This window comes from Microchirus variegatus (genome assembly GCF_963457635.1).
Source record: "Microchirus variegatus genome assembly, chromosome: 2".
In the NCBI taxonomy this organism is placed as follows: domain Eukaryota; kingdom Metazoa; phylum Chordata; class Actinopteri; order Pleuronectiformes; family Soleidae; genus Microchirus; species Microchirus variegatus.
The window spans coordinates 39,575,970-39,595,763 of NC_139803.1; the positions used below are offsets into that span (position 1 = coordinate 39,575,970).

Genomic DNA, 19,794 nt, shown 5'->3' on the forward strand with positions numbered 1-19,794 from the left:
TAATCCAATTACCAAAGAATAACGTTTATTTAACCTTTAACAAACCATATGTGGTGGTTAACATTATGTCAAATGTTATCAACTTCCAGAGCTACTACATGAACCAAATAGTCTACAAAATATGTATATATTTATGTGTTTAAAATACAAAAGTGTGCTAACTAATGTGTACTAATAGTCAAATAATAAGTAAATGTCACCAATCAACATTATCATTAAGGATATAATATTAAAAACACACATAATAATTTGCCTTAGTGGGAAATGGTGGCACCCCAGGTGCGAAAACTGTTTATTTAAACTTTATTATGCAGTTATTTCTTAACCAAACGCCCTATATTGATGTAATATACAACTAAATCATGATATCAACCAAAATTATGAAGGCACTGAATATAAGTGTGAAAAATTTCGCTTTTTTTGAGCCTGTAATGTATTATTATCCTAAATATAAAAAATGTATGTAAAAGAAGTATCAATATGAGTATATTTTTACTCACAATCCTTTGTTTTTACCTCTTTGTGTTGAAAAAACTGACGATTCAGCTTAAGAAGCTAACCTGACTGCTAGCTTGTGGGGTTTTAGCCTAAAAATGATATATTTATATTTCACTGCAACTCCACATGGTTATTTTATGAATGATATAAAGTTTCTTCAAGTTACATCCTCCATTTTCTCTTTTATTTAGCCATGTAGCATGTTGTTAACACATGGTAAAAAACCAAAAACAAATCATTAGTAAACCAAGAGCTACATTGATATATATCAAGTGCTAAAGAGGCTAACACCACGTCATGCTAATCCTGTCCTCATTTCTGTCCGGTGTTAATTACACATATTATCCGACTTCAAACCTGGCGCTGTTAGCTTACTGGCTAACGCCCAGAGTCGCTAAAGCATCAGTTAGCGTCAGGGGACGTGGGCTTGAATCTCCTCCAGGTTCATCGTGAACACTTTGAGATTCTGTGGCAGGTCAGAGGTGAAGTACTAACTCCAGAGACTTTTACCGGATATTATTATGATCTATGAAGAATGTGCTGCATCCACATATAGTTTCCACTCAAACTGCTGACGTTTATTTATCCGAAACTCTGACATTCAGTTTCCTGTGTGTCCACATCTGGATTATTTATCAGAGAAACTTTAGCGTTTTTATTTTAATCTTGCATATTTAGTTGGTTATTTATCATATTTTAATTATATTTATCATTATTATTGCAAAATGGTAAAATATAATAAAGAGAATATCAATTATCTATTATAATGTAATTGTTGGTATTGTATGGAAGAGGATTAAGGCCAAAAAGAGCGAGAATTATGAGGAAAAAGTTTGATTTCAATAAAAAAAATTTTTTACTTTAATCTCAGAATTCTTTGATTTTAATCTCCCTCCAAATTATTTCATCTCAGAATTTTGTCTTTTTTCTTTGAATTCTGGCTTTTATCTCAGAATTCTTTGACTTTAATCCAATAATTTTTTGCCTCTTTCTCAGAATTCTGACTTTTATCTTGAATTCTGTCTTTTTCTTAAATTCTTTAATCTCAGAATTCTTTGATTTTAATCTGTTTTTTTGTTGTTGTTTTTTAAAAATTCTAAACCTTTTTCTTTAATCTTAGAATTTGTCTTCTCTCTTTGAATTCTGGCTTTATCTCAAATGTCTTTTTCTTAAATGCTTTAATCTCAGTATTCTTTGATTTTGATCTGTTTTTTTTCTCCAAATTCTTTAATCTCAAAATTCTGTCTTTTTTTCCGCTGAATTCTGGCTTTAATCTCAGAATTCTCCAAGTTTTCCACCCAGACTTCTTTAATATCAATAATTCTGACTAGTTTAATCTCAGAATTCTGTCTTTTTTTCCTCAAAAGTCTTTGTTTGTCCCTCATCCTCTTCCTTAGTACTGCTTATATTACATACTATGTATATTATATTCATGGCACTTTATTATACTCATTATTTTCCTTACAGTCCTATGTCTCTATTTATGGATTCTATTTATAAACCTTGAGACTTAACCTTTACCCAAATTAGATTGAAATCCATTCCTGGTTGTCACGCTGTGGATTTATGAATAGGAAGGAGTGTCGTGTTGTTTCCTGAGCTCAAACAAAACTTGTGCGACTGTTGCGTCTCCGGTTTGTCAGGCAGTAAATCAGACAGCTTTTCCTAATTAAGCACTTCTACAAAAACATTCTCCACATGTCTTTAAGCATGACCTCCAGTAATAAGAAAATAATGACATTAGACATCTGATAAATGTGTGTGTGTGTGTGTATCCTGAGGCCTGTAATCATCTCTGTTGACTCATTTCTTTGCAGGTTAAACATCAAGAATTAACTCGGTCTAATTAATAAAAGTCTGGTTCCTTCAGGCGTCGTTAGTCAGGACAAACTCTGTGTGACTGTGAAAGATTAATGAATGCAAAAAAATGCAGCGTCATTAAAGGAGGCTTTAAATCCTACAAACAGTGGCTTTAAAGCTGCGGTAAGCAGAACTGCGACAATTCTCCGTGCTAAGCCCCTCCCCCCTCCACCAGACGAGCAAAGACGGACACACAAAAGGACCCGAGGGCAAAGTCTCTGCCTATATTGACACGTAGTTTACAGTGTTCGTTATTCTGAATTAGCTGGAACAGCGACATTTCCACTGAAGGGACGTATACTGCACATGCAGCTGCTTTGTAGGACAGCCAATAGGAGGCGCCCTCTCATTACGGGCCATCGGAGGTCCACAAAACTAGTTATAGATCTCTCAGATCACTTAATTATTATAATAGCACTTGATCAGTAATGTCAAATGTTGCTTTTTTTCCTAGTGTGACTTCAGCAAATACAGAATGGATGTAGATGTTAGCATTTTTGCTAATAATCTGCAAAAAGAAAGAAACTAATACACACAATTAACAAAGTTAGAGATGATTTTGCCTGAAAATCTTGATTTAATCTTTAGAAAATAATCAAATTTTACAAAAATAATGAGATAATATTGTTATTGTGGCCAAATGTGTACATATTTTGTGCGCAAGGCTACGTTATTAACTGTATATAGTCACCAAAAGTGGTCAGCAATAAGTAAAAGTTACTTTTTTTGGTCAAATCAAGAATTTTACTTAAAAACAAAAACAAACAAAAAAAACGTATTAGTTAATCTGTATGATGCTACTTCACTACTATTTGTGGATTAAATAAGCACTGATTGATATTTTCCCTTATCAATAATCCATTATCTCCTCCTTCAGCACATTGTTTTTGCTTTTTGGCAAAAAAAACAACTATCAAACAAAGAAGAAAGATCCAATAAAATAAAGTGTAATTGTCCTTTAAGTGGACACAGGAATCGGCGTCGCTGACACGACATGTGACCGCTCACAGATAAAGATAGAGGTACGAGGACACGAATGCAGAGACATGGAGTCTGTCTGTCGCTGACATATTAGAAAAGACAAAAAAGGAGGGAGGGGGGAGAGATAAACTCCAGGAAGCTATAGCGACACTGTAGCGACCCCGCCGGTAACCTAGCAACCGGGGCGTGTGTTGACAACAACACTGGCCGTGACACAAGGCTCGTGCCGGGAGTCTGGGGCTGGGAGGGGCGCACACACACATTCTAATAAAGTACGGTCACACACACACACACACACACACCCAGCCATAAATACACACATACACACACACTGAAAAACCCACACCTACTTCTATAGGTGACCACTTCAATTATTTTCTGAATTACTAATGATTTAATAATTCAGGATGTCCACTATTGTTCCTCTTGATCGCGATAATCCATGATTTAATCCAAACAAAAGTCAATTAGAGCAGTTTAGCTTAGCTTAGCATTTTTGTTTATCCTCTATGAAGTCTCTCGTTGATGCACTACTCATGAAAACACCACCTAAGGTCCGCGTAATAAGCCGGATTATTGATTATTGATTGAACATCCATTTCTGAGACCCAATAAGATGCTCATACATATGAATAAGTCATGGGTTTTGTACGAGCTCTCATCAATGTCTTCGGTATCGGTCAAAATCTGGACTGGATCTATATCACATGCTTCACTAAGCACACACTTAAAATGGAGCTAATTTTAGCCGAGTCATGTTTATTTTTCTTCTTCATGGTGGAAGAATATCTGACGTACAGTTGGAGAATCTTTGAAAATGACTCGGCACAAATGCGTTTAGGGCAGGGGTCACCAACGTGGTGCCCGCGGGCACCTGGTAGCCCGCAGGCAGCCAATACGGTGCCCGCGGGCTCACTTTACTTCACTTCACTTGCATGTATCCGTATGATCGCTCAGTAAAATATCTTTGATATTGTTTATAAAAACTGGTAATCGTTAGGAGTAAGCACTGGAATGAATGTGTATGCAGTTGAATGCATAATATTAATCATTTAAATGGTAAACAAACAAAAAAATATTATATGGTAGCCCTCCATATTATTTTTTACCCTTAAGGTAGCTCTCATCTCAAAAAGGTTGGTGACCCCTGGTTTAGGGTCTAAAATGGCCGATATGGGGTCTGTGATATCCGTATCGGATTCCACAGCCTTGCAGGGTTCAGTGTGGATGGGTGTGGTGAGCACACAGAGGTGAGCTGTGACATACCTTTACATACGAAGCACTTGATGTGGAAGTGTTTGTTCTGGACTCGCAGGGCCTCGCCTTTGCACGGCTTCCCACAGTTCTGACAGGGGATCGGTCCTCCGCCGCCGCCGCCCTGCTTCTTCTTCTGCTCCAGAGGGCTGTGGACGGCCTGCTGCTGAAACACTGCAGGACACAACCACACAGAGACAAAGACTTCGTAAGACAGATGCAAAAAAAAACATATGTATACAACCCAAGAAGAAAACCAGATGCTCACACTTCACGACAGGCCTTTTCTTACACGTCATTAACTTTATTGTATTTGTATTATCCACTATACTGTTATATCTGTTTGAAAGCCCATTAAACTATATCAAAATAAAGGCGTCTCGATACTTTGGCGCTCCATGATACCACGACCTAATCGGTTGTCTTCTCTCCAAGTGGGACGATCATCTATAGTCAATGCTTAGAGTCTAATATTGATCCACGACTAAAGCCCAATGTATACTCCTGCGTAAAGTTCTCTGCGTAGGTTAAGCAGAGCCTCTGCGTCGTCTCCGACTGCACCAAATATTTTTTAAAGTGTCCGTCACTCCGTCAAGGGACAGCGGAGACGGCAAGAGCTGCGATTGGTCCTCAGGACAGGCCGAGATATCGCTGCTCTGTGCCGGGCACACAGTACGCACCGAGCGTCCACAGGGGCGGAGCTGATCACCGCCGACAACGTCGCTGCCAAACTATAAATACGTCATATCTTAATACACACATAGCACATGTTTAGACTCTAAATGGCTAATTTCCCGCCTCAAATGATCTTAAAACTGCATTCCGGGACACAAAAAAGTGAGAAACGGCCACTGTTTCAACAACAACAACAGTCTTTCTCCCTCGGACGCCATTGCTCACTGTAGCCAAAAGCACGACAACCTTGCGTAGCGACCCCTACTGATCGGGCGGGAAATTGCAGTGCGTATCCGTCACCACGACGGCGAAGTATAATGTGGCCTTAAGACTCGCAGAGAACAGGAACTGGCCTTAAAGTGACATACAAACCAGAAATTAGCGTCTAGATCCGACCATTTACTTAAACAAACACACAAATCTTGTATTTTGATAAAGATATTCGTCTCTTTATTGCAATAAAAACCTGCCCGTAATCCAAAAATACCCCGGTTGTCTTTGCAACACGAGTCTATGAAACCAGTCTATCTTCATTGTCCCAGAGGACTTATCTTGCCCCGGGTTGTTAGTCTAGTAAAATGTCTAGTAAAGACTAAAATGAATATTAACGGTTGTTGTGCGTTTTTGGGCGACCAACGATTTGTCCCCGCGTTGCCGCTAACTCATTTAAAAAGCCTAGAAAGTCGTTAGCACAGAACATTCCAGGACGCACAAAGTCCCTGAAGAGCGACAACAACCTTCAAAGAGTCACCAGACGATGACACGAGAAGCGCTTTGACGTCGCCGCCAAAAACACGACTTTACCTTTTCGCCTCCTTTTTTACAACAACCACACCAGAATATTCTCACATTCTTATCAGCCTTTCTTTCTCTCTTTCATGGCACCGGCTGAATAAAAGTCTCTTTGTGTGCTCAGGAAACGCCGGTGTGGTCAGACCGGTTTCGCCCGTGCCTCCGTGGTTACTGGTATAATTTGGCTTGGAAAAGAGAGAGCGTTGATCAAATGAAGTGATTTAGAAAAAAAGAGGCAAAGAGAGAGAGAGAGAGAGGGGGAATCATAGCCGTGAGGCAAACAGAGCTGGAAACTCATGAAGAACTGGTGGGAATTATCTTTCTTTCAGGTTCCCTGGATTAACTCGGTGATTATTGCCTGTTTTATTGGCTCAATTTCTGGACTGAGATGAAGTAAAATGCACAATGTTTCTCAGGTTTTTCCTCTTTCTGCTCTACGATGTGGGGGAATTCAATGTTTCAAAGGAGAATGTATTAGATTCGGGCGACCAAACTGAACATTCTATCCAAATGGTTACAAGGTTCGTCGATGATATTCTATTGTTTACATTCGATCATTTTTGCTTGTTTCGACGGCACAGTTTCCTGCAGGTGAACAAAGCACAACATGCTTTTTCACCCCTGGTTGTAAAACACATGGTTGCCTTATTTCTTAGAAACAATAAGAGAGGAAAGACAACATCACTCTCATGTAAGGATGTTTGGTGTCTCTTTCCAAGGTCTAAAACACAACAACCATTATTCCCAACAGAAACTAAATTCGATTGTGAAAATGGCAAAAGCCAGTGAGGGCAATCATGACATCAGTGATCCTATCTGTGCTTCTCTGCCTCTGCTTTACACCTCACGCTTTGTCCGACGCCTCAAAATTGAATTTACCCCGTGATGTTGTTAACAGGCGGGTAAAGAGAAAACCGCAAAATAGGTTAAAGGGATCAAGAGGCCGATTACGCAGCATCACTTTTTATGCCTCTGGTAACCTTGGCTACAGAGTCTGTCCAATTATCTTGGGAAAAAACGCTTAAGAGAATTCCCTTTAAATGTGGTACGAATGTTGACTTGGACCTAAAGAGAGAATTTCTCCATATTTGGTACAAACAAACATGGACGTAAACTCAATCTAGCGTGGTTTGCAGGGGTATACGACTATACTGTTTGTTTCTCCCGTTTCTACCATTCACGCAAAAAAACCTATTGGCCCATTCGTGCCCCTGCTCTGCTTGGTGTATTCCTGACAGCAGAGTAAAAACAGCCACCAGACCACAGGAGCAAACACATTCTTCAGCAGGTTTTACAAGGACCTCTAACCCACCGTGGGGGCCAACAAAGCCATTTCTCAGCTCTGTAGATTGGTGCGACTGCGAGTCCAAGACAAACACGGCCTCCCAAACCTGCTTAGATCTCATTACAATGATAAAAACCCACCATTATGTTATGTATCCAGGCCTTTATTCCATTTATTCCACAGATTCAACTGTAAAAATCCCCCCAAATGGGAAATGCACATCTCGGAGATACTTAACATTCATAGGGTCAGCGAATATAATGAAAATGTGGGGAGAGGAAATTCCTTGCGGAGTTTTCTTTGGACGACGCTGAAATCCTTCAGAGCTGCTTTCATTCAGTCCACATGTCTTTCTTGCCATTTGAAAATGCGCCGACTCTAAAAAGTTGAATTACAAAAACAATAGGGATTTTGCGAGCGAGTGTGGTGTCTGTACTGTGTTGTACGTAGGGAGGTGTGGTTGCGCAGCAGCTACCAGTGTCGGGAGTGCAGTTGTGGGCGCGATACCCAATAAAGACAAGGATTTAAGAGGGGGGAAGTCTTGAGTCCTCGTTAAAAAAAAACAAGTCTAAGACCCGGGTTGATTGCAACCATCTGGAACAGACCGTCCGAGAGTAAGACCGGGTGAAAGGCAGAAGGGATTTTGGGTCAGGGTGGGGCTGTGGCTTTCCGGTATGACCCAGCATGCATTGCTGCGCCCTTGCACCTGTTGGTGAGGATCCAGTATCTCGACTTCCTCTCCGGGCAACAAATAGAAACGGAAAGGCATGGGATGAGAAGGAGACACGACATGATCTTTAAGGGCCAGATGTAGAACCTAGCGAGCAGACACTCAGGCTGCCAGCGGTCTGCGATAAGGCTCCAGTATGCTGTCAATGGGGGAAGTGAGAGGTTGTTGCTGTTTATAGTTGATAAATTTAGCCGCTCAAAATGAATAATGAGGAGTCAATATAAACCATGGATGAATCGCCGCTGTTTGCGTCCTTGTTAGGCTTCATGACAGGCAGCAAATGTGTCTCCCGGGGGGCGTAGTTCGCACCGGTGGATTGCTGTTGGCGCAAGTGACTTTACACTAAGGAGGTCAAAGGTCGGAAGACCTCGTGGCCTTGACATTTCTGTGCTAATCTGGATGCTAAAGAGAGATCTGGGTGAAAGACGACAAATGAGCTGATTCGTTATCAGTCGAGTGGAGAAAGAAGAGATTAGACACAGGCAACATGGTTTAGAGAGAAGTCAGAGGAAGTCAAGTAGAGGGTGTTAGGCCCAATTTATACTGCTCAAAGTGCTCTGCGTAGGTCATCGGAGAGACTCTGCGTCGTCTCCCACTGCAAGAAACATTTTTAAAGTGTCCGTCACTCCGTCAAGGGACAACGGAGACGGCAAGAGCTGCGATTGGTCCTCAGGACAGGCCGAGCTAACGCTGCTCTGTGCCGGCTCACAGTGCGCACCGAGCGCCCACAGAGGCGGAGCTGATCACCGCCGACAACGCCGCTGCCAAACTATAAATACGTCATATCTTAACGCACTCAGCACGTGTTTAGACTCTAAATGGCCAATTTATCGCCTGTAATTATCTTAAAACTGCGTTCCGTGACACAGAAAAGTGAGAAACGGCCACTGTTTCAACGACAACAACAGTCTTTCTCTCTCGGACGCCATTGCTCACTGTAGCCAAAAGCACAACAACCTTGCGTAGCGACCCCTACTGATCGGGCGGGGAAATTGCAGTGCGTATCCGTCACCACGACGCAAAAGTATGAAGGCTCGAGGGGTCTCCGTGGTTACGCAGTCGGAGAAATATAATGTTGCCTTAAGAAGTGGAAATGATTGAACATGGGTGACTTCGGCCTTGATGACCCACAAAGATTGCGTAACCCGATTGATTTTGGAAAGTCTTGACAATTGCAATCAAAATACGAATACAAATGTGACTAAAGTTGTGATTTGTCCTGCATTTGTGCTTGAAAGAAGCCCCACAAACACCTACGTCGTTACGAAGGCAACCCATACGGATAGATTGGTTATGTCTGGATCCACAAATCTAATTTGGTCACTTGCAGACAGTTCACCTGATTTTGGACGGACGGTGACTTAATTCCTGCTGTCGTGCAGAGCAGCAGCATGAAGAGTTCAACACCTACCACCCACGACCCTTTCTCCTCCTGTCCTCTCCAGGCCCAGTTGTCCATATCATCAATCACCCTTTCCGGTGTGTCTGTTCTCTGGCTGACAGCCACTACTGACGCTGTTGTCCTGGAGGCCGACAGGCAGCCAGCTATCTGAGCAATTCAACACCGCGCGTCTGTAATGCACACACTCACACCACTGGAAGCCCCCGAGAACACACACCGAGTGTCGGCGGACGTGTTGCGGCTTACCACCTGCACAAAATGTTACCACGCGAATGCCCAAACATGGGCATGAAGCTACAAAACGTGGATATATAGCATCTGTAGCATCAAGTAGTATCTTCTCATGCATGGTCAAGACTGCAACAACAACATGAGATGTCTTTTAGTGTACACACACTGGATACACGATAAGGGATACACACGCAACTTTATCTCAAATGCCTTTTCAAGAAGTCATGCTCTAGCACCTGCTAAAAATAGCGTTCCCCTCGGCTCGTGGGGATCCCATGGTGCTCTGCAACATTCCTGGTGTTGAACCATCTGCAGAGGTGGCGCGGGATCAAACTGCTCACGTTACCACGGCAGGGGTAAACTCCGTGGTCGGCCGAGCTGTTGACCTTGGGGACTTTCGCTCTCATGATGTACAAACACGCCATCGTACGGCCAAAGAAATGCAGATTATGTGCGGTGTGTTACTTTCATGGGAATGTTCAGGGCATAATGGAAATACTTGGACTCCATCAAGGGTTTCTATGGAAATGATACCGTCCATCCATCTTCTACGGCTTTATCCTCCAGGGTGCTGTGCCAATCGCTAGTCCGGAAATGATACTAGCTCTATTCAAGCTACTTATTATTTTCTTTTTGGTATAAAAAGTTGATATAGTGTCATGAAAGTTGGCGGTGAAACTGCAATGTAGGACTTTTCCAAGGCAAGACGTTCAAAATATCAAGCAACTTTACGATCGCCAAGGCTAGCACAACAAAAATGGCTACAGCTAGCATCACAATAAGCACAAGTGTCAGAAACCAAGATCAAAATAATGTACCAGAAGACAGAACTTGTGGCACTTTTCTATTATACAGTTCTAGCATTACTTAACTCCACTTGTCTGTAGATCCTAGATACTGGCTAGGACTTTAGCCTTTAGCAGGTCGTACAGGAACACAGGGTTTGAAGTACCTGGTCCCACCCAGTACATCTACCATCAAGTTACAGAAGCAACGCATGCTTCGATGCCTTATTCCCCCAAGACGACGGGAAGAAGCGATTTTGTAGTTGTAAAATGATCGATTCTGCCCACTTCCATCGCAAGAAATGTGATTTAACATCGTCCAACCTTCCATCGGGTTTCAAAAAGGCCACGGATTGTCCAAAGTATACGTGCAAAACACACCAGAGACATTCAACAGACCTGTTCAACCCTTTTGAACACTATCGACCGATTAGATTCACTAACAGGGAGAGTTTCTAAGAACATTGCTGAAAACCTGGCTCGCCTTTCATCACCTTCCCCTACTGTACACGACCCATTACTTCACTGCCGGGGAGTTTCCTGTCCTCCGTCCAAACAGAAAACCCAACTCCATTATCTCACTCCAGTCAGAAGCCAAGAAAAAGACATGAAGTCAGCGCCGCAGGCTGCAAGTCGACCGACGATCCCACTGCTACAGTAAAAACAGGAGCAGAGGAAACAGGGAGTTCAGCTCTGCAGAAACATCTTATCTTATTAGATATTAGACGTTTTTCATGCTGGAAGTCCACCTGTGCAGTCACGCCTGCAACCTGAACGCAGCATTTGACCCTCGACCTGAGGTCAAGTGCTGCAGAAAGCTGACCTCTGACCTCACTGGCAAATGACACCAGTGTGGCCTTGATGGCTCAGCCCTTTCTTCTTTTTTTTTTAAAGATAAGGGAATGTCATGACATGAATACGACTGGAATACTATTCTCTTATAATAGCAATAAAACAGGAACCACAACATTATCAAATCAAGCCATAAATCTCGACTCTGGAGCAGCCGACAAAAATGTGGCACCGTCTCGTGAATTTGATCTTTGTGCAAAGACACATGATTCATGAAATTCCTGTGAAAGATGAGTCGGTGAATTGTTTGAAAACACAACAAGCATTAACAACAGATATAATCTCGAGAGTTACTGGAAATCTGGAACACGAAGCGTTCAAACAGCACAAAAGTAGGATTCTACAGTAAATAACCAACTTACAGACTTGATTATTGAGACACCGCAAGACATGTTTGGCCACAGTGCGAATGAGTGTCCTAAATTCTTCAAAACCGACTCGCACGATATTTGACCTCGACACTAAATTCAACACCTATAGGTCGAATTGGAAGGCAAACTGTGAGCCAGACTGAATCTAATGCAAAGCCAAGTCACAAGGAAGTGAGTCTGATTCTTGTTAGGACACCATGATAGTTTGGGAAACATGGCAAAAATTTACTTTTTTGAACTGAAATGTCTTCATTTATATGTCGTCACTAGCTTAAAGGCGCCATATGTAAGAATGTGGCCAAAAACAGTTACTACATTCAAATTCAAAATACCGAGGTCTTTTAGGTTTCCTTTTCTGACGTAACTGGCAACCCGCGGTTGCTCGGCAGCTGAGACTCTACTGACTGCAATGATTGGTAGATGGCAGTAGGTGGCGCCACATGACGCCAAAACATGATTTCAAAACATAAACATGATTTGCAGTCTGCAAAAGATTTTTTGTAATGCAAATATTTTGGCTGTACTGTTGTTGTTGGTGAGTTCAGTTTGTTATATGAACATTATTCCTGAGTCTCTGTGACATATTAGGAGGATTTTATGGCCAGTTGTTTTAGATTTATTACATAATGCACCTTTAAATTTACTGTTCTAGTCTCATCTGACAGAAAAAGTTACATTTTATTTTACCGAAAACCACGGGAAATGTTGGATTTATACAATTTTTTTTGCAAAATTGCCTCTTTTATACTATGTCAACTTTGGTAAAGTGGTAATAAATATCACAGAGAGAAGTTGTCACTTCCAATATCGTGTGTTATTGTTAGTTTGGCTTGAAATTGCACACTGTAATCAGTTATCAGGACATTTATCAACACACTTTTAAAGCGTTAATGATGAATATGTACTATTTCTGAAACCAGGACACGAGGGGAAACAATAACGCAGACTGAGCCTGGGGGACAAAAGTCATTTTTGGACACAGACGATGAGACGGGACACAGGTGTGAAAGTGCTGTGTAAAAACAGGGATGGAGCGACTGGAGCATGGACTCAGTGATGCAGCACGTGTGTGTGTGTGTGTGTGGTTGTTTATACTGCGGAATATCTGTGAATGTCATGACTGTGCAGCAGGAAAAGCTGATTATGACGGAGGAGGGAAAAGAGCCGGGAGTAAAGAAGACAGTGAGCGATCGGTGCTGCTGGCCTCGTTATTTTAACCCAGAGAGAAACAGCATGACTCATGAATAGAAGCTCTCTCTCTCTCTCTCTCTCTCTCTCTCTCTGTGTAGAAAACATTGAGTCAGCTTTTTTTAGAGGCAGAGCTGGATGCAAAAACAAAAACCAGCATATGCCAAACAAGGTTTGGCACCTGAGGGTAGAAAGAGCCAGAGCTACACATTCAAACACACACGACGCTGCATTATACAGTCATAGTAGAGAGTGTTTTACCAGAAAAATCTGGAGGTTAATGCACTTTAAAAGGCAGATTTGTGAAGATAACAATACGTTTCAAAGCCGTTTGTAAACAGAGAAGTAACTGCCCAGAGTGCTGAGTCATTTATAGAAATTAATCTAATTTTAAACATGTCTCTGCTCTGTGGTTTTTTAATTAACTTATAGATTTGATTAGTGTTGATAAACCCACCACACGGCAGTTAGAAAACGACTAAATTAACTGATGATTTTAGCAAATAATCATTATTATTTAAAGGTGCATTATGTAATAAATCTAAAGCAACTGGCCATAAAATCCTCCTAATATGTCACAGAGACTCAGGAATAATGTTCATATAACAAACTGAACTCACCAACAACAACAGTACAGACAAAATATTTTAATATTATATTAAAATATTTTGCATGTGGCGCGACCTACCGCCGTCTACCAATCATTGCAGTCAGTAGAGTCTCAGCTGCCGAGCAACCACGGGTTGCCAGTTACGTCAGAAAACCGAACTTAAAAGACCTCTGTATTTTGAATTTGAATGTAGTAACCGTTTTTGGCCACATTCTTACATATGGCGCCTTTAATGTTATTTACATTTTACAGTTGATATTAATGGATCAACTTCTACCCGAGTGTTATTATCTTTATTTTAGTGCTGTCAAACGTTAACGGCGTTTAACAGCGTCAACATGACACGTTACCATGACGAATGACCGGAAAAAGACGTGTTTACGTGACTCCCGATTGTTAAAATGAGTCGCTAAAGTAACGCTAAACTTTAAAAACAGAGGCACACATACGCAGTTACACAGGTACACTGGTTATTTGTAGCGCTGCTCTTTTTTCGTTTAATAAACAGACCGCTCCAGTTCGACTGTAACCGGTGCTAAAAGGAGCTAATGCAGCTAACGGAGCTAACTGGTAAACGGTGCCTGGACTCCGGTGTAACGCGGCACGTAAACACATGACGTCATTCGCGTCTTTTTCCCGGTCAGTCGTCATGGAAACGTGTCGTGCGTTAGCGCGCGCTTACCTTTTGCACAGCATTACTTCTATTTTATTGCACCGTCTTTTCTATCGACTGCTTGTGTTTGCGTTAGAATCCATTCTTAAAACACGTTTATTAGCGTTTAACGTGTAAATGTAAATAAAGTTGGAGTGAAATCCGACGCCCCATCACATATTTGTGTCCATAATTATTAAATCATGACAAGAACGAATGCAAAAATACATGTGGAACTACTCATAAAACTGATTTAAGACCTCTGAAGCATTAGACTATAGTGAAAGGAATGCATATTGCTCAATATCAGAATTAAAGGTTTCTCGTTTCCTAGAAATGTTTCTGTCACCGTTTTAAAGCTAAAGGTTTATTGTCATGTGTCCAACCCTTCATACTTTCTTCCTCTGTGCTAAAACCATTGCTCCATTGTTGTCTTAAAAACTATTAAAAGCACACATTCAATAAGCCACACAGTGTTGACCTGGGTGTCATGCAGATTCATTACCGCGAACACACACAATGTAGGTTATTTTAACTCCCGCAAAAATAGCCACCACAGAAGTCCGCATGGACGAATACGCTGCTAAAAATACAGTCCCAGATAAATGATAAATGCACCTTCGTGCATGAATACCAAAAAAAAACATTGGAAACATGTTTAAAATTCTTAGAGAATAGGCTATAAAATGGCAGGCGGGGAATCGGTGGACACGATGATGGACACACACGTGGTTTGTTTACTGGTGGTCCTGGAATAACTTCAGGCGTCACAGTGACTGCTGACAACCAGCCATGGATTACATCACGGGCCCAGGATACACTGTCCTCGGCTGGGACTGAGATGCAGCCTGTAGCCGTGTGTGTGTGTGTGCGTGTGTGTGGGTGTGTGTGTGTGTTAATGACTGTGTGCACATGGCTGTTTACTCAGAGTTTCTCCCACATTCCATTGAAATGTGCATTGCACAAAAAGTATGTAAAGCTTTATGTGTGGAAGCACATGGCCCTGTGTGTGTGTGTGTGTGTGTGTGTGTGTGTGTGTGTGTGTGTGTGTGTGTGTGTGTGTGTGTGTGTGTGTGTGTGTGTGTGTGTGTGTGTGTGTGTGTGTTTCCATCCCGCTGAACTTTACTAGTTTCGTCACGTCGTCATGAAAGAACGGCATTTTTACCTCCCTGTCAGAAACACAGCGTTAACACTAAAAGGACAAGACACTTTGAGAGAAAAGGAAATATTTGTGGTGGTTTACGTGGATAAAAAAAAAAACAGTGGGGCTTCCATTTTGGAGCCAACTGGGTCGAGGTCAACTGTGCAAAGTTGTGATTCGGTTTAAACAATACTTGCTGAACATTATATTTCCACTGCACTGTGGTCCAATTCCACTTTTTCCGAAGCTTTATTTTTGCTAAATAGCTGCTGTAGTCAAGAAGTTACTTGAACTACCTTTTCTTAACATGCTAAAGTTAGCTTAAATTAGCTTCAAATTTACCAAACAAGGCCGCAAAAGACCAGCAGATCCTTTGTATAACAGGCTAACATTAGCTTAAATTAGCTTAAAAAATAACCAAACAAGGCATCAAAAGACCAACAGCTCCTTTGTACAACAGGCTAAAGTTAGCTTAAACTAGCTTAGAAAACTTTTCTTACAGTAACAGTTGCATCAAAACCTCACACCTGTACTCTAAAAACAATATATTAATAAAGTTGTCAACATTAATTTGACCTTAGCAAGTTAAAAAGGCAACATGCTACTAGCCACAGTTAGCTTCGGTAAGTCAATGTAAATTCTGATTCTGGGGTGATTTTAAAACACCTATTATTCGCCGGTCAATATATTGTTTTGTTGTTGTTGTTTTTAACCGTTCAACCGTTAGCTCTTAACATGCTACTTCAACTGGTCAACGATCGATGACATTTATGTTCTTTTGTAAATTATTAATAGAACTAGTTTATTGTCCTTCTGTTGCACACAAAAGACAGACTTTGTCTCTGCTTTTGTCCATAAAATAATGTTTTTTTGTGACAAACTGAAACAAGACGTCGCTAGCTACCATGCTAGCATTTGTTGCAATTTAACCACGAACGCTAACGTGTGTTTGAGTTAATTTTCTAAACACATTAAGAATACATTTTTGGAACAAATTACACTTGTGACACAACAAAATATTAGCATTAGCACATGTTTTTATCATAATACTAGTGTTATTTAGGGACGCCAATACTTTTTAAGATATTTAAATTTGTAATAATAGCAAAGACAACTTGTAGAGATGCACCCTTTACTTAACTTTTTCTTTAAATTTTTTTTTTTTTTTTAAATAAAGAATTACAAGAAAATAGTTGTATAAATCACTAGAGCAACACCACAGTGATTTCTGCTTAGTAACTGTGACCCTTTTGTAATCAGACCAAGTGGCCGAGCTCCCGGCGTGACAGAATCAGGCAGGAGACCAAGACAACAGTGTTGTTGCCAGGCATGTTGCAGGCAGGACGCACAACAACCTGCAGCATTTAAGCATTCAGCACTCAGCATTCCTGCTGCCACACAGACTTGTTGTTGTTGTTGTTGTTGTCGTCATTCACGCTGTATTCAAAACGGAAAGTGCTATACGCTTCTGTCTGGTGGTGTTACGTCACAGGAAACCTGTTCAGCTGCAGGTGAGTTAGTGCTGCTTACATAGGAAAATGTTCTGTCAGTGCACACAGCTGAGCCCATACAGGTTTGTAAGGGATTTACATGTTTGTAAGTTGTGCAGTTATTACTGTCTAAGTTAGACGAGTTAGTGCTGCAGGTAATTTACAAATCATTAGCAGCAACTCCTCCTCCTCCTCCTCTGGCAGGTGAACACAGCAGCACATACAGGAAGATAAGATTAAAAAGAAAATGTCTTTATTACCTGTTTCCTCTGGCATTGTCACTCACTGCTGTTTTTAAGCCCAGATGTGATTTTATTCTCACGTCCTTGAATGATAATAATACTTATTGGCGATATCCAAAACAAATCTTTCTCTTTTTTTTTCTGTCCTCAGTGTCCTGCGACGGTGTTGCGACACATCCTCCGCACGCTCTGCAGCTCTGGTGTAATATTAGCAGAGTGAGCGCTCCGTCTGTCACTATCTCTGGAATGAGCCGTGGGTCATATGACTCCCTATGTCTCTCTCTCTCTCTCTCTCCCTCTCTCTCCTACCTCTCTGAGTTATTGCAGCTATCTGTTATAAATAGAAGCATGTGCAGCTCAAAGAGGAACGACACCTCCTCCTGGTAATCAGTCGCTGGGCGTGTCCTGCTCCTCCCTGTCTACGCAGAAAACGTCCAATGTGCTTTAAAAACATGCACGACTCTAAAATCTCAATTGATATTTTACGGCACCACAATATTCTCAATTTTAAACAGATTAATGTGAATAAAAGGGCAAATAATACTTACTATGAGGTCAAATAACCCTGCATGAGTCGGTATTTGTAGTATTTTGCGTTAACATTCTTGTGATTCTGCACTCCAGAGATAAAAGGGTGGAAACTGAGATTTGAGCAAGACAACATTCCTCGATAGGAAGGAAGTAAATCTACTCCAGGTTTTCCAATAAACTTTTTTTGAAATATTACCAAGTCGCTTCCAGTGTTATAATATAAAAATAAACAAATAAAAGCCCAAAACAAGCAACAAACATGGTGTTTTCGTGCTAAAAGGTCACCGATAGTCATTTCTGGTAAGGTTGATTGTTCTATAATTAGATATACTGTCAATATCGTTCAGTAATATTTCCATGTTGACATTTAATCATCGGCTTTAAAGGCGCCATATGTAAGAATGTGGTCAAAAACGGTTACTACATTCAAATTCAAAATACCGAGGTCTTTTAGGTTTCGTTTTTTCTGACGTAACTGGCAACCCGTTGTTGCTCGGCACCTGAGACTCTACTGACTGCAACGATTGGTAGACGGCGGTAGGTGGCGCCACATGCCAAAACATGATTTCAAAAGATAAACATGATTTGCAGTCTGCAAAATATATTTTTTAATGCAAATATTTTGTCTGTACTGTTGTTGTTGGTGACTTCAGTTTGTTATATGAACATTATTCCTGAGTCTCTGTGACATATTAGGAGGATTTTATGACCAGTTGCTTTAGATTTATTACATAATGCACCTTTAAATTACATTAGAAATTGAGCTGCAATCACAATATTACAATATTCCTCGGCTAAATGATTCTTTAGAGCTTATGAACGTGTGAAGTCCAGGTGGTTTTGCTGTTTTTAAGCACATTTTTAACCAAAACTTTTCCCCAGCAGGACCAAAAGAGAATTTCCCCTTATCAATATATCTGTATATTTAACTTTTTCAATGAAAATTTTTTTTTTTTAAGTAATTCTAGGGAAGCATCTTCTTTGAGCACAAAAGAGCCAGATATTTCCACAAGAAAAAAGGCAAAAACAAATATTGATTCCTCAACAGAAGCAAACAAAGTCTTTTACGACTCTAGACAAATAAGCTATAATTTGACAGTGTGTAAGTGTGTGTGTGCGTTGCATATGGCTGCCATAGTTAAAACCTACAGCTCAAATTCTCAGACCACAGCCAAAAACTTGTGAAGCTCACCTTTCAGCAGTGACCTTCTGAGAAGGTGAGGGGGGATAATGAGAGGCTTATATGCGAATAATGATGTGCCAATACATCTCACATTCAGGGGCAAGAATAACTTTAATGTTTTAATCTTATAAACTGTGTCAACAAGACAAAGGTCACCGTCTAATTGTGATTTCTCTGACATGTATTGCATTCACACATGATATGCCGTCAAAATATTAACTACTTTACACTAATACTAATGGTTTATATCAAAGTCAATGTGTATATTTGCAATTTGCTAATTGATTTTGAGTTGAAAACAACTATTTCTCCAGCCCTCGTCACTCCACAACTCAATCGCCCACACCAAATCCTTAAAAATGACCAAACAAGGCAGAAAAAGACCAGCAGCTCCTTTGTACAACAGGCTAAAGTTAGCTAAAATTAGCTTCAAATTTACCAAACAAGGCAGCAAAAGACCAGCAGCTCCTTTGTACAACAGGCTGACATTAGCTTAAATTAGCTTAAAAATGACCAAACAAGGCAGCAAAAGACCAGCAGATCCTTTGTACAACAAGCTAACGTTAGCTTAAATTAGCTTAAATTTTACCAAACAAGGCAGCAAAAGACCAGCAGCTCCTTTGTACAACAGGCTAAAGTTAGCTTAAATTAGCTTCAAATTTACCAAACAAGGCAGCAAAAGACCAGAAGCTCCTTTGTACAACAGGCTGACATTAGCTTAAATTAGCTTAAAAATGACCAAACAAGGCAGCAAAAGACCAGCAGCTCCTTTGTACAACAGGTTAAAATTAGCTTAAACTAGCTTAAAAAATTACCAAACAAGGCCGCAAAAGACCAGCAGGTCTTAAATTAGCTTAAGTTAGCTTTAAAATTAGCTTAATTACAATAACCAATGATACGAGATTTTAAAAAGCTAATCACACCACACAGATCACGTAGTTGTTTTTCTTTTGTATCTGCTATGAGTTCAAGGTGAAGTTTAAAGAGATCTCAGATAATACAGATGTTTACATAAGGAACCGGTCGATGCGGTTCGTCCAC

The 19,794-nt window shown here is 40.7% G+C and overlaps 1 protein-coding gene across 1 annotated transcript in view; it reads right to left on the minus strand.

Annotated features, from left to right (window-relative positions):
• ablim2 (actin binding LIM protein family, member 2) overlaps nt 1-17,305 on the minus strand; it is a 71,366-nt gene extending 54,061 nt beyond the window's left edge. Inside the window, exons 1-2 of the mRNA XM_083909944.1 lie at nt 17,058-17,305; nt 4,606-4,767 (exon numbers count right to left, since the gene is read on the minus strand). Of these exons, the coding sequence (XP_083766070.1) occupies nt 4,606-4,767; nt 17,058-17,073 (178 nt within the window). The 5' untranslated portion in view covers nt 17,074-17,305. The remainder of the gene's footprint in view (nt 1-4,605; nt 4,768-17,057) is intronic.
• Between the last annotated feature and the right edge of the window lie 2,489 nt (nt 17,306-19,794).